The sequence below is a fragment of the Buteo buteo genome, chromosome 26, assembly GCF_964188355.1.
Source record: "Buteo buteo chromosome 26, bButBut1.hap1.1, whole genome shotgun sequence".
Lineage (NCBI taxonomy): Eukaryota > Metazoa > Chordata > Aves > Accipitriformes > Accipitridae > Buteo > Buteo buteo.
Window position 1 is genome coordinate 11,409,926 of NC_134196.1, and position 21,611 is coordinate 11,431,536.

The following is a 21,611-nucleotide window of genomic DNA, read 5'->3' on the forward strand; positions in this document are numbered from 1 at the left end:
CACAACAAACCATTGACCACATTTTCCCGGTGGTTCTGCTTTGCTGCCTGTTATGTCAGTCAACTGCTAATGCCAGAGTCTGAATAATCAGATTAGAAACATCTCTGATGCCTAGTGCCCTTTATGCCATTTTCCTCTTTTTGATGCTGTTCTGTTTCTGTTCAGAACAGTAAAAAGGCCAGGAGATATGATATCCCATTTGATCGTTTCAGCAGGTACTGAGTCGATTTTTTTTTTTTTTAATCATCTCTGTGCATAATTCCTTGAAGCATCTTTTGATTTGTGTAAGTGTTTCAATTATACTCTTTATACATGCATGACCAATGAGTCTGATTTCTGGATTAATTAAAAATAATTTTTTATTTTAATTTTAAAAGGCATGCGTCACCTTCAGGGAACATTTCACCATGTTTCAGGGTGACATATTTATCACAAAAGCTGGCTGTGAAAATAAGGGATGTTAGACTTGGAAAACTTCCAAAGGGACTGAGACAAACCAGGGCAGAATCTCAGTTTCAGTATGAGTCAGCTAAATGCCAAGGCAGTCCCACAAAGCTTGGGCATCTGATTTCCCTTCTGGTAGAGAGATAATTTTAGACTGATGTGTCAAATTAGTGCTTGAAGTGAGTTATATCCTGTGTAAGAAGAACCACATGACTCGTAATAAATCCATTTGAATGGTAAAAATTTGGAGTAAAAGGGCAAAACTAACGGTGAATCCAGCGGGACAGGATTTCACCTTTTATTCTTGTAAAAATGATAAGAGTAAGGATGCTAATGAAAAAAAACCAAAACAACAACAACAACAACAAATAAACCCTCAAACCCCAACAAAACAACTCTGGCAAAGAGTCCCTTTGAAAGTACTCCCACACAGCCCTGCAGTGCAATTCAGTCCTGATGGGAAAGTCAGCTGTGACACACTTTGCTTTTTGTGTCCATAGGCAGACTTATGGCCAGATCCTGGACTGATGAAAATCAGTATGGCTCTGTTGACTTCAAAGGAATTATTCCAATATGATTAAAAAAAAAATAAAAAAATCCCCTTACATTTCTAACCTAATAAGGACTTTACTCCAGATTTACAAGGAGTTCCAGAACACAATCTTTAGCAGCTTAGCTCTAACAGCAGCTTAGAAGTCAGGTAAAATAGTAAGAACTTGTTTGTTTTCTGAATATAGATTCATTTATACAAGCAAAATATATCATGTAATTTATGTCTCAGTTCTAATGTTATGCTTTAATTTGATGATCTTGAATGCAATAGTGTCAAACATTCTGAAGGTGACTTTCCACCACTCCTCTTGGAACATTCAGTACGACTAAAAAACCATAATGACGGGAAACCCTAGCTTGTGAAAGCCCAGATTCTGCAAAATGATGAAGAGGATATTTGAACAGAAGGAGCCAGTTCAGATAAGAGAATTGTGCATTTCAAGCGCTAACTGTGCATGACCCAAATTTTCTGCATATTTAATACCACTCATGAATAGAGGTCAGAAGTATTATTTCAACCCATTGCAAAGCTTCTGGTAAGAAACAGATGTAAATAAAGAATTTCACAGGCTTCTCCTAACTTACTGTTACTCACCAGATATCTCCTCGAGGCACTGTTTGGCAGTCTTACTGAATGACAAATCCATTTTAGTAGGACTGGTGCAGGAGTCAGCAGGTGGTAAAGAGGTACTGTCATTTTCTGAGAGAGTTCTGAAATCAAGCAAGAAAATTGATTATTATTATCTGTCATTCATATGTTAATGGAAACAAATGTTACTTGCAGCTCCATCTAGAATCATATCACTATATGGTGAAAATACCATGGATGTCACATTCTTACTGTGTTTGACTCCAGCTACAGGAATTTGCAAGCAACTAGGAACTCTCTCTGTCTCTCTCTTCAGGAACAACTCAGAGTTAATGCTGGGAAATTTGGAGTTGTTTTGTTTCCTTGCTTTTTCTCTGCAAGAGGTGTCAACCAGATATAGGCAGAATCCATTTAAATTGGTTAAGTCAAATCCCTGCACATATATATAAGGAAACGAGAACTTGTAATTGCTGAAATATTAAGCGAGAAAGGCCATGTGGGAAGAAGCTTGTGCAAGGCTGGAATGGAAATCTGGCCCAGATATTTAAATCTATGTGCAGCTTCTTTTGATAATGCCCCTTATATAACTCTGGGGAAATGGGATAACACAAGTTTTTCCATTAACTTGCTCATAAATAGCCCATATTTTCTTTGATGGTACATTTCTGTGGATATCATTGATAAATTATAATGGGTACCCTTTGTTGAATACAATTATTTGCTGTTGCACAACGATAAATAGCAAGAAATACACAAACACATGAATTATAATACAAAATAGATCACACAGTTATTGTCTCTTCTTAAGGAACAGCTGTAGCATCTAGTTTACTACGTTGAACGTTGAACTACAGTGCCATTAAATAGCAATATGTACCACATTTGTATACAGTAAAAGAATACATCTAGATACAACAGATATACTAGCTACTACAGATATAACTAGCCACTTTATAAAATGGAAAAAAGTCCTCACATAGAGCTCAAGTTCTTCCAGCTTTCCTGACACAAATAGCCCACTCACTCTTTTCATTTCTTAAAAGACTAGTGAAATATTTATATCCTAATTTTAAAATGTTACATTTATAGCTCAATTCTCAAAATTCACCATAAAGTGTTTCCAATGACCAACTAACCTGTAAACACAAACATTTAACTGTGTGATGAATGTGTATTTTATAAGTGTAACTCATAAAAACAGTAACTTACCTCTCAAAATAATTTTATGTCAACTTATTTTATGAAATAACTTTCCAGTTAATATTTTCTTCAAAGTTACTAACTGAATGGATTTGTTCAGTGATTTATGACAGTAACTGAGGGAGCAGATATATGCACTTACAACAGCACAAGTACTGTTGTGGTGGAATCCATTGATTAGAATCATTTAACTTTGACTCTACTTACACAGAAATAGAAATGTAGACGATGTCTGATCTGATGCACTATCTTTCTTATCAATTTCCGTACTTTTGGGATGCTGGAACCAGACAACTGCTCTCTAAAAACCTATTTTTGGTTCTCATCTACTATTTCTCTCTGTCACACACTACTGGAAACACAAGCTCAGCACATGTTGCAAGGTTAACTGTGTCCTACTGACCTTGAATGTAATTTTACATTTGGTGCTTGAGGACAGAGTCTTAAGTAACAAAAAGCCCACTCTATCCCTCCCCAATGAACACACACTGAAATTCCACAGTCCCACCTGCTTTCCCATATTGCTTCTAATCATCAGAATGAACGAGGGGTATGCCTACTTTCACTGAAAGCCACGTTGAGAGGCCATGAATGCTCATGGGCACTCCTGTCTGGGCTTAGTGCTGAGACTTAGTGCTGGATCAGTCCAGGACAAACTATTAGCCCCAAAACATACCCCAGAAAAAGACATTTTATAATAATGGTAGAGGTAATTGAAGTGGTCTGCACTCCTTTTGTTAGACCCAAGTCGCAGAGCTGCCGGGGCTGGAGCCAGAGCAAGGCTGGAGTTTGAAAAGAAGATCATTGGAAAAGAGAAGGTTGCTTTTGGTCTTGTAGGAAGAGCACCCAGCCAGGTGGGTGAGGTTCAAATATTCCTAACATTCTCCACAAAATCTGTACGGAGTTTACATCAGTCCATCTCTGGTTGGAAACAAAAAGAGATCCTTTTTGCCTGTTCTCCTTCTGACCCCATGGCATTAATTCCTGATTGTACAACTGTTCAACCATCCGTCTGCATCAACCCAGAAGGGCGATGTGTGACCAAGAGCCCTATATGTAAGCCATCTTCCAAGAAAGCATAGAAAGGATCCATTCCTGTTTATTTGGACATTTACCATCAGAAAAGGATTAAGTGTTCTGGACCGCCATTGGTCACCAGTAGCCAACATTTGCACTGATTCTTCATCTATTGAGTGGGGCTAGGTAACACAGAACTTCAGTGATCTAGATTGCCCTCTGGCAGAGAGTATTGCCCATAAAGTCAATACAGACGAATACGTAACTCATTATTGAGTGTATGGGAACACAGCTACTCATGTGAAAAGGACTGGATCTCCCTCCAAGAGTACAAACAACTAATGAGTGACTTACAGCAATTAGGTAAACTTCAGCATGATGAGTCAATTTGTTTTCTTAAAAGAAAAATGAATACACGTATTCGTTGTTTGCTTGCTCAGGTCACATCAAAACTTTCAGATATATACCAAATGCCACTTAAAGCACTTTTCTGTTCTTCAGTGTTTTGTTGGCTTTTTTTCCATTTTCAAAAACCTGATGTAGCTATAAGCAGGAAGGTAAGTTGAAAAACACTGTGAGAAGAGATACTTCCAAAGTTTCCCATTCCAAATTTTAGAATCTGATCGGTGTGATTAATTGCAGCACAAAATCCAGTTTCTGGGACATGAGATAGCATTAGAATGTAAGCCTTAAAGTAAAAATACTGAATAGCAAAGATCATATAACGCTAATAATTTAAAAATATTTGATTTAATTTGCAGAAAGAAAATCATGGAAACACAACCCAAATGTAAATAGGATGCGGTTTTCTTAAATTTATAGGCAGCCTGAAATAACAGAACTAAGAAGCGTGAAATGTCCCTTTTATCTCACTTGAAACTTGAAAGTTTAAATCTAATGTAAAGTAAATGTGATTTGCTATCAAAATAAATAACAAAGAAACCACTGTACTGACTTCATTCAGCATTTTTATGTTTAATTTTGTAAAAACATCAATGATTCTAATTACCTGAGACAACAACAGAAACCCTGCAGAGGACTATGGATTTTGCAGCAGTCTAAGTTCTGCTTACTTGAGAAAACTGGTTATTTATTGTGGAGGCTGTGGGCTAAAAGGCACCTGCTCAGCCCTTGGGCAGCCGTGACGGAGGTCCCCCAAGGAGGAACGTGGGGACAGGGCTGTCACCAATAGTTCTGCTCCCACCAGATCTCCACTGGGTTGCCAGCTGCCAGCACGTCCACAGCAGCCCTGCCTTTTGGTGCATGATGGGCAAGGCTCTTCTTTTGTCTGGAGTCGAGCTTAGCCCAGATGGGCTGAGAATGGTCTAGGGCTGAAAGATTTCCAAGCAAATTCATGTAGGAGCCTCAGCTCTTGGGCAACAAGGAGGTTCAGGTATAGACTGGGTGCCTAAAACTTCAAGTTGCTTTGCTCTCAGCCTGTCACAGGTTGCGATACATTGGAGCAAACATGTAGATGCCTGTTTGCTTAGCTCAACTATTCTATTTTTTTTTTTTTTTAAGAAGGAAGATAAAATTGTGAGATTTGTCTTCCCCTATACTTTTGGCTTGTCCTTCTTTCTGTGGGACATATTAATCCCATGAATGACTTAAGTGATCTCTGCAGAACTGCAGCACAGATTAAGCTCAAGGGACACAAACACAAATTAAAAGATCTCCTTAACCCATTACACTTTGGTCTTAATAAATGGCCCTCTATCCTCTACCCATTCACAGCCCACTGCCTTAAAAAAAAATTAATTCTTGCATCTCTCTTGATATCAAGGGAAGTGAAAAGAATTTCAGTTTACTCAAAGCAACCCCATTGATACTTCTTCCAGTGCTGTGTATCTGCAGCACAGGTTAATTTAGGCAACCATCATGAAAACAGGACAATCTATTTTAATCATGGCAATCAGAGAATATATTTGTCCCCAACCCACTGAGTTACATGCTACCTATTTGTAAGAGCATCAAACTCACTTAATGGGACAAATCCTGCTCTCAATCACACCTGCACAAGCTCATTCAGTTTGATTAAAATGAGCCTGTACAGGAGTAATTAAGAACAGAATTTGGAACACTACTTAATAAGCTGTCTTTAACGCAGTCAGTCATTTCCTGCCTCTAACGAAATAGCCAACCTTTGATAAACACAGATAACATCAAAGATTTGTTTGGTTTTTACTCGACATTCCAAAAGATATCAGATGGATATGCTGGGTTTTTTTCCAACATCTCTCTGAGGTGCAGCTGTCTTGAATGTGTATCACTGTCAGTGTAACAGACTGGCAGGACCACATCTGGAATACGAGCAGCTTGATCACCCATATTCAAGACATGTGAGCTAAATTTGGAACAGCTGCAGGGGAGGGCTACTGGGATGCTCAAGGGGAAGAAGAAACCATTCTGAAAGGAAAGAAAAAAGGGATTTAGTTTAGCCTTGCAAAAGAGAAGGAAAGGGATGGGATTATTCCCTCCCATACTTAAAAAAAGTGATCAAAAGGGGGAAAACAACTTTTTAAGTTAAAGGACAACATTAACAAAGTAACAAATGGATGCAATGTCATCATGTGGGTTGTAAACCCCTTCTAACAATGAGATGAGTGAGTGTCTGGAGAAACCTTCCCATTGAAGTGGTGGGAATTAACTAGTTTAAAATAAAACTTAGCTGGTTTATGAAAGGGTTACTATGGTTGCCAGTGACAGAACACTGAACAGAATATCCTTTTTAGTCCTTTATCCTACATTTTGCTGATTATTTAGTCCAAGGAATAAGGCCACTCTTGTCTGTATGGCAATTTAAAAGACTAACTTCAGATCATAAACAGCAAGCAACTGAATTATCAAGCTTCTGTTTTAACAGCATTGATAAGTATGTGTTTATAATGATTTCTTCGCTTATTATCCTTCTTCCCATCTCTTAAGCCAACACCTCTACGCTGGGACTTTTCTTGCACAATTACTTGAGAATCAAGCATGAGAAAATGGGAGGATTTTTCTAAACACTGTTTTTGTTACAAGTACAACTAGTGAGTGGCAATGTTTAGCTCTACCTACGACTGCAAAATTTTAGTGGTGGCTATTGTTTTATTTTCACAACAGTAATGTAAATAACAGAAATCAATAAAGCACTGCAGTATAACTTTGAATCATCACATTTTTTAAAAAAGAGTTGCAGTATGTTTAGCAGCATAATCTGTTATTAATAAACACAGTTAACTGACAGAATGTCTTTTACTGAAAACTTAATTTTAACTCCACAATCAGTGACGAGAAGTATCTTCTAGTCATTAAAACTGGACGTAAATATGGCTTCAACAAACCCTGCAGATGCTGTGTTTGCAGGATCCTTGAGGAACAGTTTAATTTTTTCCCTAAGCCAGTATAAAAACATCCTGAACAGGCAGCTGGAATTGAATTTCACTGTGCCTCCAGAGGTGCAACCAGATTATATCCTCCTTCCCATCTGTCACTGCTCTGCACTTCCCATGCACCCTTGAAGCTATGGTCTAGTAATAGAATTGTTTCGATCACCATATAAGAAAAGAGATAGGAAGAAGGTTTTAGTACCTGGTAACCTATTTACTTATTACACTGGTATTTCCTTTCTCTGCCTCTATCTAGTGAACACTTTAGTCCTCACAGAATCATAAAGTAATTTAGATCAGAAAGGTGTTGTAGATGCCATCTGGTCCAATGACCTGCTTATCCTTTCACCCTGCATTTCAGGGAAGAGTCTGGCCCCATCATCTCTTCACCAACCTATTAGGTAGCTGAAGTCACCAGCTTCTTATTCTTCAGAGACGAAAGGAGTGCCAAACTGGGTTTTGTAGTCCAGCATTGACACCGAAAGAGTATCTCTGCGAGGTCTCAATTTAGACAGTGCTGAAACTTCTTCCAGATGTCACTATCATTAAACTACAAATTTAGCTGGAGAACTGAAATTTAAGTGATGCACAACATAGAAGTGCAGCTCAGGATATTGAGTGGTCAGCTAATTCTCTGCAGCAGTTTCTTTTTCTCTTTCAGCATTTCAGGCAATAAGCAATTCCTGAGTACCATAGCCCCTGGGATTTGGGCACTTCAGATTCTATATTCCAGCCATGGAAAAGAGACCCAGTAAGCTCCTATAGCAGTTACTGGAGGAGTCACTAAAATAAAACTAAACTGCGGTACATGCGTCCAGTTACAACCCAACGTTCTTATATTGAAATATTCCTTTAGTGCTTGAGCAAATCCACAGCAAATGTTAATTGCCAACATATCACATACTTCACGTAGGGTTGTGATGATTTACATCAACTAAGGATTTGCTCCACAGGGTGAGGTGACATTTGTGTTACTCCTGGGGCTGTTAGTTATGTTTCCCACTTTATGGAAATAACACAAACTTACACAATTTGACTCACAAATAATAAAGCAATGATTGCATACAACAGGCTCTTCTCTGTGAGAGAAAATGTTTGGAATTATGGGTTACATTACACTTTCGAGCAACGTGAAGGAAAGCCAAGAACTCCAAATACTGAGCAATTAACTTGTTATTCTCTTACTAAAATTTTAGGAGAAAGATTCAGACTTCTTTTTTTTTGTTTTTGTTAATGCTTTTTTTCCCCCCTGTTTTCCCTGTATCATAGTAAGCACTAAACTTCTGTGTTACTTTCTCCATCTGAAACTTAAGCACCACTAGGAAGATAACTAAATTCTATGGCCAATTTCAATACAAGTCTAAGGGACTCTGGCAGATGGCACAATTTCCATCTTCCTCCAATTCTGTCTATGTAGAAGAATGTGTAATTTAAAGTAGTGGCTGGTATACTTTAAACAATTATACAGTCTCTTACAACTTCCTTTTAGTTGTTTTGCCTGCTGTATCTCTCTTATCAAGCTTTCTGGCAACTAAATTACATCTACTGCAGCCTTCCTTATACCAGTTGGACCCTGCAGTCAGCTTCAGAGGGGACACCTAAGGGGCTGTAAATAACACATTCAGAACCGCATTTGAAAGTAAATAAGCACTTGCAGAGGAGGATGGAAGAATTTAAATTATACCCATTTAGATTATCTCAAATGCAACTCTGACTGTTGCTGCTAATCTTTGAAGAGAAGTAATAATCCCATATGAATTTCCATGCCATAGTGTTTAAGGGGCATAAAAATACAATGGGATATCAGATAGGGCAAAGCACCAAGAATGCAAAGCTGAATAGTGCAATATATCATTTCAGAACCTCCTAGTGAAACAGTATTTTCTGTTTACTGTTCATTAATAAAAATACACAACTCCTTGAAAACATGAGTGTTGATAACTGTTACAGCATTGCATTCCCTGTTTAAGCAAAATACATGCCAGCCTCAAAGAAACTCTTTGGAATACTTTGTTTTACTCACAAATCTGCAGTAATATCCTCTTGGGTAATAATCAAACATTTCAAAATACATGATATCTGCAGGTATCAGCAACAAACCAGAAAAAGCACTAGCTTACTTGTGCTAACAGCCTACACTGATCACAGAAGTATATTGCAGTATTCTGGATAAAATGCACTGTATTTTTACTAAATAATATTGAAGCTTTTTACAAGGACTGCCCTACCAACTCACAGATCCTAGATGTTCCTTCTAGTTGTAAAAAACCTGTTAGTCTGAATGGTAACTACTGTTTATTAACTCATTGATCTATAAAACTGTTCTAGCAGCTAATAAGCACACCTGAAAATTCTGGGTATAAATTGTGGTGACTGCTTAGAAAACAGTTATGTTTAAGAGCAAGAAAATGGAAATACAGTACCCTAGTTTCATGCACACTTCCACTTGCCATATATCCACAAAAATAAATATGCTGACTTTGGAAATTTGGATATTTTATCCATGGTTATATTTATATTCTTCTATGAAATCACTGTGTACTATTACAAAGCCCTTGAGAATTATGAGGAATGTAGTTACTGTGTATTTTTGAGTCAGATTCTGCTCTCAGTTACAGAGATACACATTGAAGTAACCTCATCAAAGCCCGTCTATTACTCTGGGTTTATGATATTCTGAGATCAGACCTTGGCTCTGAGAATTTTATTTTCATGTGAGATTTAACTTCAAATAAAGTCTCCTTTGCTGTTTATTTGAAGCAAACAGACGATTAGTAATACCAAATATTACAGGAAGATGCATGCTTCTATCGCCTGTTAAAATTTGAAATATATTTTGCTTCATGATGAAGCTTAAAAGAACGGTATCTTAATCATGCAATGAAATGGCATCAGTATGTGGTAAAGCTGCCATTAAATAGCACACGTATCTGAAGGCAAAGCATAGATTCTTTTTCTCTCTCCTTATATATGCACCCTAACACATATGTAGGCCATCCTATGTACCACGCCGCAAATCATCTGTATCACTGAGGTTATTCCAGACAGCTATAAAGAAACATGCATATTAAGCACATCCAGTGATACATTTAATTGAAACTCAAGAGGCTACCCACTGCATATTAGAATAAATATAACCTATATTATGCCTTTTTCCCCTCCCATATGATTTTCTGAACTGCTTTTGTTCAGAATTGATTTAAACCATTTATCACTCATCCAGATTGGTTTTGAAGCTATGTTTAGTTTTGTGTAATGACATATATACTCCCTCAGAGCCTACTTCAGCACCTCTTTAATCTTTAGCCAAGATTATCTAGACTACTATTCACTAACAAAAACTGCCAGTATATTTTGCTTAATAATGTATTTGTCATTTTATCACATGTTAAATTTACCCACAACTGTAGCTAAAGCCCTCCAACAGCTGACATCTGAAATCATTACTCAAACCAGCCTGCCAGTCTTTCTACACTTACTTTGTCTTCTGAGCTGCACAACAATGAAATCTCCCAGCTTCCCTTCAGTTGCTCTATCATACAGCAAAATAAAGTCAGGCAAAGGTTGATACATTTAACTGTTCATTAATCTCTTCCAGAGCCTTGGCCATCAGAAGAGTTTGTATCACCTGTAAAAATTAACTGCCTCCATGGAGTTAATCCATACCTAATTTGTGTATAAAACTAAAGAGGAAAAGGACCTGCGAACAGCAACTTTTTCTCTCTGCCCAAAATGTTGAAATACTTTTAAATACTTGCAAAAGTTTGTGTACTGTTTTTCCTCTAATATCCTACTAGTACTGTTACATACTCTGAAAACATCAGCAGTTTATTTTAGGATTTTTTCAGAGAACAGTGTATTTTAAGCAAATATTATTGAATATCAGCAAATAAATGTTGAGGTTCTTAAATTGCAAACAAGAATATTTGCACTAGAAACCTAACTCAGCCGTGACCTTTCAAAAGCAGCACAGGGAATGTATCATGTGATTTCTATTTCTAATCAAAACATCCTGAATTTTAAATGGCAAATATTTGCAGTGGATTACTTTTGTACAAGGTAGAGCCTCAGAGTTCTTGGAAGAAACGCTTCATACAGTAACGCTAATTAAAAAATAATATTAGGAAAATAATATTAGGAAAACACGTGCGTGATGCTGGGACAGAAACCGGGAGATAAGACGGACACCGGTGTGATCCACCATTACTCTATCCGTTTCAGCTCTCTCTCCTAAATGGCAACACAAACCCAATTTCCCTCTGCGCCCTTACCTATAAATGAAGGGAGCTACTGTGGCGGTGTTGGGGTGACTGTATTGCTGTTGCTGAGGAAGCTGGACGACGCCGTTCCCCGTCCCTTGGCCGCTGCTTGCGGCCATCGAGGCCGGCAGCGCCGCGGAGGACCCCGGGGGGAGAGCTGCGCTCGGTTCTTTCCCTTCGGAAGAAGCAAGACCAGAGGAAGGAGAAGCCTTCTCGCTAAGTTGAGATTTTGGCGTTGGTTGGGACTGGTTTCCTTTTGTAGTCCTCAGTTTTTCAACCTCCTTACTTCCCGCGCCTGCGGCCGAAGCGCTCTGCTTTGCTGTTGGCACCTTCGATCCGGGTTTCGGGATCCCGCTAGAAGACGGTATTAAACTTTCCTTCTTGGCTGCTGTCGTCTTGCTTCCTTTTGGGATTAAGCTTGCGATTTTTGAGCTCTTCTTTGTAGATGTTTCAGCGACCTGGTCCTTCTCTTCCTTGACTGTTTTCTCAGTGCAAACTTTGTTTTTGTCCCTGTTCTTTTCCTCTTTGTCCTTTGGCTGTAGCAAAGACTTTTTATTGCTGAGATTTTTGCTTCCAGCTTTCGGAGGGGTTAACTTCGGTGATACTTTAGGACTGCTACTCGTGGAGCCGCCGCTGTTCACCCCGCCGCTTAAGACATCCATTTCACCGCACTCTGAAAAGGTATCATCCTCTCTCCCGCTGTCGCTGGGTCCTGAGCTCAGCGACAAAGGAGGTCTCAGAGCAGTCCTAGCATTAACCAGCTTGAATTTTTCCAGCATAGATTTTTGTCCGGATGAAGGGGGCTTCACGCCTTCAGAAGGGGGTGGCTTGAGCCTGTCTGAAGATGGAGTAGGGGAGGTTGCGGGACTGGGCTGCTTCACGGACAGCATGGTAGAGGTCGCGCTGTGTTTGACATTCATGGATTTGCTGCGCCAAGGCTTGCTGGCACTTGGAGAGGGTATGGCAGAGACCTGCTGCTGCCCGGTGCTGGTGGGATGCTGCACATTTCCATTCATGCCTGCAGATGGGGGAGGGCCTTTTGGTGAATCTGCTTAAAAAACAGAAAGAACCAGAATGGTGCAGTTATTCTCCCATCTCCTGCTGAAAGGTGATACCATGCTCCTCTGGCATTTAAAGCACAGTTACGTGTGATTCATAATAAACATAATTTACATGTGCATGAAACATGAAGGATGACAATCAAAAATGCCTTTTTTTCCCCCCACCATCACGGTGCTGTTCAATACTTCTATGAGCTTGAGAGCACCTTGGAAACATCTTTCTTGTAACCATTTCATTATGCAAATTAAACCTTCCAGTTTAAAGATTTTATCGTTAATAAGTCACAAAGAAATTCTTCCAATGCCTTGTTAATAATAAAACACTGAGACATGGAAGAAAAAAGAATGCTACAATATTAGAAGAAAAACTAAACCAGAGAAAGATGGGTCTGATGTTTAGTGAAAGCAAAATATGTGCTAGAAAGTTAGGCTTTGGGTAGGAGGAAGAGGATTGAGTAATACTGAAATTAAATGGATAAAATCAATATTCATAAAAGCAAAAAATGGCAGGTCACTATAGTTTTTTTGGTTTTAAGTACAGTTAACAACCTTTAGTATCTAACTTTTCCCAGTGCACTTTCATAGGTGGGAAAAAAACTATCAACAATTTCACCAATGTCAGCACTAGAAAGTTACAGTGATATATCATCTACATGGGAGCAGCAATCACAGTTGTTTTGGGCCCGAAGCTCAGGTAGGCACAGAAGACTCGTTTACGTGGCTCTGGTACCTTCACTACATTTATGTTGTCCAGGAACTTCAGCGAATCTCCAGAATGAATGAGAACAAGCCTCCTTCTGCAATAATCAAACTATGCTAATTGACAAACATGATTTTCAAAAAAGTCATTTAGCCGTATTAAGCAAAGCCGACCAATGCGAGAAAGGGTTAAGTTCTTCTGTATGAAGCTCGGATTTCCAAGGCACATCTGAGTATCTAAACTCTATTAATCTGGACCACTGGAGAAATGAAGCAGTAATGGCAATCAAATACGTGGTACATAGCTAGTTCAGCAGATGACGTATTTTCTCTTAGCGTATCTATCTTGCCTTGCCACTCCGTCTTGGGACTGCCAGGGAATTAGGCAGAAGCCTGCTATAGTATATCAAATTCAGTACTACAAGGAAGCCTATGAAACACGCAATGCAAATATAGTTCATGCAATGGCTAAAAGAGTGCTTGATGTGTTGCATACACACATGAAGCCAAAGACATGCCTTGGGGCCCACCTGTCTGAATAATATAGTAGATGAGGACACTGAAGACATTTGTCCCTTCAGCCCAGAGTTTGAAGTTGTGTCATTTTCTTTTTTGCGGTCTCAGCCCTACGGCCCTAGTATGGATCAGACTACCCACCTGGAAGCCTGAAGGCCACTAATACACATAGGAAAGGGAGGATTTTAAGCATCCTGAAAGGGGAGATGTTTTTTCTTTAACAAAAAGAATGCAAACATAGGAAAATTTACTTCTCTAAATAGCATTAAGAAGTTCTAGTTTAAAAATAATAATAAAAAAACCTGAACAAAAGTAACATGACAGAAATGTAACAGCTTTTACTTGCTTAACACTATTAATAGCTTTTACTTGCTTAACACTATTAACAGCTGGACCCCAGCAGGCCAATCACCTCCACCTTCAAGAGATGCCGTATAATTCCATGTGCGTACGTTTTTTCCTGTGTTCCTCAGGCTGATAGGCAAACTCCACAGCGCTAAATGAGCTCAGTCCACCTTCACAGAAGGTTTCAAGCAGCTCTGCTGCATCCAGCTACTAGGCAAGAAAACGTTAACTGGTAAGGGTTGCCTCAGAGCATTTTTTGGGACGGGTAAGGTTAGGGCTTATTCCATGGGCTCCAGGTAGCACCATGCACATGGAGCAGCTTTGGTGTGCAGCTGCAGAGCGAATTCCTCCCTTGCGACCAAGGCAGGAATTGTGGCTGGGCCCTTGCTATTTTCTGGTGAGTCTCAGATGCTGGAAGAGAGCCTGGGGCCAGCAGCAGCTGTTGGAAATCACTGCAGCCCTCAGGCTTCCTTAATGTATACCAGGGATCAGCCCCATGGCTGATAGCCCAGGACTGGGTGTGCACAAGGACCTTCTTGCACACATCTTGCCTTGCACTAAGCTTGCCTTAATTACACAGCAGGATTGGGGGCTTTAGCTATCTCAATAGTTCTGCCGAACGATTCACCATAAGAATGTGCAAAGCTAATGCAGAATATATGCAACAATCTGTGAACAGCGGGATGCCACCACGCTCTGTTGTATTAATTCTGTTACATTTGTATGGCTTCAGGCTATTAGTTTTACTACAAGAAAAAAAAAAGAAAAAAAGAAAAAAAGGCATTCTGATTAGAAAGAAGAATGTATGCCTTGCCATATTTCCTGCTATATAATATTAAACACATTGGGGGGTGGGGGATTATAAAAAGAAGAGTATTTACTGTTTCATCAACAGCTTGTTCTGCTACATATATAGCAAAAAAACACAGGTTCCTGGAACCACTGGTACTTATTTGATCCCTATGTAACAAACCATAAACAGCATCAAAAAATTACAAAGAACCTTAACTTGCCTTTAATCTTCAATTTAAAGTGCATCCTTAATGTTTCCACAAGGAATGGGGACTGCACGCTCTCAAGGAATACTGAGAGCCTGTCTGTATGTTTAAAGATGTGGAATAAAAAGATTTATTTCCCCCCAGCCCAAATGCATTGCTTGAAGCTGCACGTCATTCATTGCTTTCTGTGCGTTCAATTGGATTTAGCTTTAGCTGTTGATTACGTGAAATTTGTCCCCACCTTGTGGTGATTTTGCTAGAGAGTGATCCCAACTTATGTCAAGGATTTCATATTTCTATAAAATAAATTTTACAAGAAGACAGTCTTCTGTTTAGGGCCTAATCCCCTTATTGCTGAAATGCATAATCAGCGTGCAGTGAAAACAATTTTGCATTCTAGTTGAGAGCTCAGTGCTTCAGAGCTCAGCCTAACCTGCGTGGGGAAAGCAGAGTAGCAACACCCCCAGGGGTTCGGTGCAAAAAGAGAAATTTCTACCAGAACCCAGCAAGACCATGACAACCAAACGGGCATTTTCAAGTCCACTTTTTATAGGCTGTTGCCCAAATAAAGGACACATGAGGGGTTAAACTTGGGCCCAATATATAATCCACCTCCTCCGTCTTCTCCTCTGTGACCTGTGTTCTCTGCTGGTGGAGAAGACGGGACCTCTGTGACAACAGCTCCCCTGCTGCACCGCGGTTAGGAACTGATAATCTAAATATTCTGTGGTAGGCAGGTGCCCAGATTAGAGTATCCAATTTTAGTCACTCACAATAAAAAAGGTTCCTAGAGACCGGAAGAGCTGCAATGGATCGCTATGAGGGTGTTTGGACGAATGGGAGGTCTATCCGGTGAGATTAAAAGAATTCAGCTTGTTCAGCTGTCCCTTTCCAGCTGTCCACGAGAAAGTAGCTACCCCTTATCAGCACCGGAGGAGACCACCAGGGACAACTGGCAAAATACCGGCACCAGAAGAAGCATAAATAAATTAGTTGTAAATATACATTCTGGCCACAGATGAACAACGATTTGCACCATCAGAAAATGGAGTTCCAGGGCAGAGCTTCTTAGAGTTGGTATGGGCAAAATAACCAAATAATGTTGAAACAGTTTGGACAATACGCAAACACCATTTTATATTATTAAATTATATTGAAAAGCAGGCTATTAAGCTCCATGACAGAGAGACCCTTATCAGTGTTCAGATACAGTGTTTCTAAGCTCCAAAGTGTAAATATTTGTTTTAAAATTTGACTTGAATTAGAACATTATTTCTTTGCTGGACTCAAAACACTCTGGGTATCCACCTTAGTAGCACTGTGAATAATTACTTTGTTCAAATAGTTTCATTTTCATAGGTTTTTTTTTGTCTTTGTCTTATTAAGTCAGAAGCAGACAGATGTGATGTGACCTGGAAAACAGATGTGTTCTTTGAAACCCATCCATAAGCTGCAAAGTCCAGAAAAAGAAAAAAAAAAATCAGCTCACTAAGGCTCCACAGATGAGTTTCAGCTAATGGCGTGTTTATTGCTTTGGTGCATTCTGTGTTCCTGACTTAACCACAGCTCCACACAGTTACCTGTGTCACAGCAATGGGCTGAGTCTGCAAAAAAGAGCAAACCTGCATTTGTCAGGGGACCTAGGTTTCTTACTGTGGGAACTACTCCCTAAGCAACATTCAAAGGAGATAACATTAATGACATACTAAATAATGAAATAGCAAATAAAAGGCCCATATCACATCTTATTTTGGATCACCTTCAGGTCTCCTTTAACTCTGTGACTACATATCCATTCCCTGCTGTGACTGAGTTGGAAACTGTGTTATGCAGGAATGGATTTCAAGTATTACATATAACTGGATTAAAAAACCCCCACCTTATGCTGTATATATTTTCTGAGGTCTTCTTATAGGGCATGCAGGAAGGTGTACAGCAGAGATAAATGTACCAAAAGTGGTCTGCCCTTGAAGAGGTCTGGAGGTCCCAACCTCTAATGACTACCTAGTGCAAGTCATCTCTTTTTCCACTTCAGTTTATGCAGCACTAATGCAGAATTACAAGCTATTTACTATATGACCTATGTCTCAGAAATTAGTGTATGGACTGTATATCCATTAAATGGAAGCTGTTAAAGTTATCTTGCACCAAGCATCTGCATCAGAAGCAAAATTTGACATATAAGTTTTATTATGTGTGCCACACTGTAAGGAAAAATCAGTTTTTCATCATATAGTAACACTTTTTTTTTAAAGAGGTGGTTTTTATTATTGCTGTTACTACTGTGGGGTTGAAGTTTGTTTCTAAACAAATTCTTCAAAAAGCTGAGGTCACAGAACATCCTCAAATATATTAAAAAAAATCAAAAGGCTACTTCGAAATTTCATTATAATATTAAAAAATCAGCTCCTACCATAATTCAATTTAAAATATAGCATTGTTCAGTTGTTTTTAGCAAAGAAGTAGCATGGTGAATTCAAATACAGGCTCTCATGTGTTCTTTTAGAGTGTTATAAAAAATATCACTTTGCTATCCTTGCACTCACAGCAGTCATTTTCTCTAACTTCTGTTTTATACTCTAAAACAAACTTGTATTTGGTTTATATTCTCAATGTTCTTCCATCCAGTCTGCTGTTTTGAAAGTAAGAAAAAAGAGCAGACAGAAACTTCTCAAATACAGTACTCTGTAGTTACGCAACATTACATTTTTTATATCCTGTAAAAAAAAATTGAATGATTATACAGAAAAAAGCCACCCCTTATCCTCTTGCAAGTGATGACTTCACTAAAAATCTCATCAAGGTTCTCATTCTCTGCTGTAAAGAAATGGGAAAGAAATCCATCATGCAAAAAGCCACATAAATGTGCAATGCAATGCAATGCAAACCTTAGCAGTCAAAAGAGTTTCCAAGTAAATGAGCTAACAATATTAACGTCTACAAGCATGTCTCACCTTGAATCATTTCTCTCTCACATATTTCAGTAGCAAACTTATGTCAGCATTATGAAGCAATACTAAAACCTGAACTGCTGTACATACCTTCACTCAAGCAGCAACATCTCCTACTTCAACTTCACTATCGTATTGGTGAACTATACAGTGTGTGCTCAGTTTTCACTCCGATCTCTTTCTAGTTTTAGACTGGATATCTTGCCATAAACAACCCTTGACAGAAGAAATCCCCCTATAGAACTATCTAAAACATTCAACCCTGTTAGCAAAAATAAAGAAATAACTATTGAAAGGATGGTTTTATATCTTCAGATACAGCTGGGGGCAAAGTGTGTTCATCAGAATTTAGTAAAAAAAATCTGGATAGCTGCCTGTTGCTTGGATGAAGAACATTCACTGCATACTTGTTCCTCCCACAGACCCCAAGGATGCAGACGGGTACTATGTATATTGTATCATTTTAAACTGTATTCTAACCCAGAGATATGAATAAAATGCTGTTCATTACACAAAGGGAGAAAGAACAGGGGGGAAGGGGCTGGATTAGTTACACAACTCAGAAAGCTGAACTTTTACCTTATTCTTTCTGAGATAAAGCCTGAAGAGGCACATTTTCCAGGAAAACAGTGTCAGGGTGGGAGAAATGGAAGGACCCAGGTTCCATAATGGAACTTCATATTTAAAGGAGGCAATAATAAATGAACGCTGAATTCAAATCCCTGCAACATTTAATTACATTTGATTTAATTTCCAATCCTCTATTCAGACTTATATATACATTAGGTAAGGTTCTGAAGGAACAGATGCTTATAATATCCTGATGCAAGTATGATATTTTGATTCTTGCCCGTTAGAGGTTGAGATGCAAAGTCCCCTGAAAATTGTGGCAGTCTTCCTTTGGGTATGAGTAGACTTGAATACCAACAAAGATTACAGGCATCCAATATAGATTCATTTTCATTTCAGAAACTTCACCCAGTGATATTTCCATCAAAGAGGGATAAAATATAATTATAACACCTTGAAAGTTTTTAGTTCTGAACTTTAATCCCAGCTCAACCACAAGTCCTAAATCAGAGCCCTATCTCCATAGGTCTTCCTTACCAAGCCTAAATATGACATTCACTTCCTTGACCCTTGCAGATGTGTTCTTTTGGTGGTTTTGGTTTTTTGAGTTTTGTTGTTTTTTCTCTTATATGTTATGTAGAGTAAGCTTAGCAACTTTTAATCACTTACCTTTTTCATTTCCATTTGCATATTGTGGAGGCTTGTTTTTGTCGATGCTGTTAAAGCTCTGGCTTCTCCGATTTAAATTAGAAGCTCCCTGGACTTTGGTACTGCTGCCTGCAGCTGGCACCCTTGAGGGTCCTGGAAGCCTGGAATGGTATAATCAGAAATCAGTTCATTTTATGTAATGCAACATATAGAGGAGGCAGTATGCAAACATCAGACCAGAATTTAAAACTGACAATTGAAAACAATGATTTCAGGTAAGCAACAATGAACAGGAGGATTCAAATTAGTTAGACTCCACAAATGAAAATAAAAGCTTATCCTTACGCACACAACAGGGAAAAAGATGCTTTCTAGAGTCACAAGACATGTAAGAAGATGCTTTGCATTTGCCATTAACATTGCTAAAACAGATTCACTCTAACAAACCATTGAAGTGCAATATCAACTTTCGTTTAAATCTGTCACTTTTGAAGAGGAAATGTTACAGAAATTGATTAAAAGCATGACAATACATAGCTGAGAAATATTTTGTATCTCTTACTCTAGTAAATGTTTCACAGCTCTGTTTAGCATAAAAGCTGGCTTTTTATTTATCTTTGGTTATTTTTAAGAAGGCTATTGGCTGAAACACTTCCACCTTATTATTTTAAATTAAAAATATTAAAAATACGTATTTTAGCTAGATGCTACAGATGCATGTGTACTGTTTAGATAGACTTACATAATGTAGACTATACAGTTCATTTGTTAGTATTTGCTGCCACCATCTGAACCTTACTGTGTGGCTATGCTAAGGAAAAAAATGCAGACTCTGTTGTCCTGGGGTGTGTAAGCCTGCATCTTTTTTTTTCTGTCTGAATCTGTTCTCTGATGAAAGATTCTTTAATACATGCTTACGTCAAACTTTCTGCAGCATCTTTGCGGCACCCCCACTCCTTTCCAGTTTTGTTATCTCTTAGACAAAATGAAATGCTCAAATCAGCAAGAGGCTTTTGCCACAGGACAAGAATCTCTCTCTTTTGCTTCTCACTTATTGGAATGATATGATGATTTTAATAGTGGCAATACAAATAATACCAGAGTTATCAAATTCTGTTAGTTTCACTATATTACGAAAAAGCAGCATCAGAAGGGAGAAAAAAAATCACGTTACAAAGAATTACAAAACGTTAGATTTCTTCCAGACTTTTTTTTGTTTCATATACTGGTATAACAGAAATGTTCAAATAATTTTATTTTCATTAGCAAACATATGTAAACAGCTCCGTATTCTCTTCCTTTACCAATTTAAGCCTCAGAGAGCTAATCCATTAGTTATTTTTATGGCTCATTCTGGCCGCCAGCCTGCCCTGCTAGTCTCTGTGCCGAGCCCAGAGCAGACTGTCTCTGCTCTGCAGCTGTATGCATGCTAACCTTTACAGTGACCCATGAATTCGAGTGATCTTCTGTTCCCTGAAGAATGCACTAAAACAAACTTAAAAATCCATTTGCTCCTTCTCATTACCCTAATTTGACAGGCAGTAAGAGCCCTGAGATCGTTTGTCAAAGGTAATGAAAAAAGCAATGAGAAGGCATGTGCAACACTGGAAACTCATCTGTTCTGTTAAAATATAAAATAGTTCTGCATATATTCTGCATGCCAGAATTCGAGAACTTGCTACAGTAAGCACATTACACATGAGGTCATTTGCTCTACACACTTTCCAGTTTACCTCATTTGCTGTCTTTTTTAATTGCGTTCAGGTTTTAAATTGCCCTTGCAGAATCATGTTAAGCAGCTAAGGAAATGCAAAGAGAGAATAACAAATAAGGGACAAGTCACATACCTCTGAACAGGCTTCGGAAACACTGCCACAGATTTAAAGTATTAGACAATAAGACTGTTAACCCCAACATGTTGAATGCGGACAAGACAGGAGCATCAGCAGTAAGGAAAACTGAAGACCTATAAATGCAGGTGCAAAGCAACTGGACCGTGGTATAGCTCATTCCAAGCTATCACCAGCAATTCAAATTGTGTTAGTGCGCTATACTGCAAAATGCAATCTTTATTGAAGATTATGCAATTTAGAGTTCATTGTTCTCACCAATGAACTGTACAGCAAAGGTATAATTAATGAACACATTAATTATCCCCCACAAGAAAAAGCTAGAAAGAAGAGTAAGCTTTAGACCTCAGTTTCTTTCTTCTGCAGTCTGGCTTGTAGATTTTAGTGCTCGTGGAAATGATAAACTGAAAGTACTGATGAAATCTGAAACAGGTCAGCTCCTACACACAGCTCTGTCAAATTCACTGCCAAAACAAAGCATCTCGGTCACGGGGACTGTGTGCAGGCTAGTCTTGACGGAGCAGAAGTCTTGGAAGTGGTTCTT

At 38.7% G+C, this 21,611-nt stretch overlaps 1 protein-coding gene across 4 annotated transcripts in view; it reads right to left on the reverse strand.

Annotated features, from left to right (window-relative positions):
• NAV3 (neuron navigator 3) overlaps positions 1-21,611 on the reverse strand; it is a 275,195-nt gene that overhangs the window by 124,553 nt on the left and 129,031 nt on the right. For 3 of the 4 annotated variants that reach the window (XM_075058237.1, XM_075058236.1, XM_075058234.1), the window contains exons 7-9: positions 19,239-19,378; positions 11,442-12,480; positions 1,592-1,707 (exon numbers count right to left, since the gene is read on the reverse strand). In XM_075058237.1, the coding sequence (XP_074914338.1) occupies positions 1,592-1,707; positions 11,442-12,480; positions 19,239-19,378 (1,295 nt within the window). The remainder of the gene's footprint in view (positions 1-1,591; positions 1,708-11,441; positions 12,481-19,238; positions 19,379-21,611) is intronic. The other variant, XM_075058235.1, reaches the window with a different exon arrangement.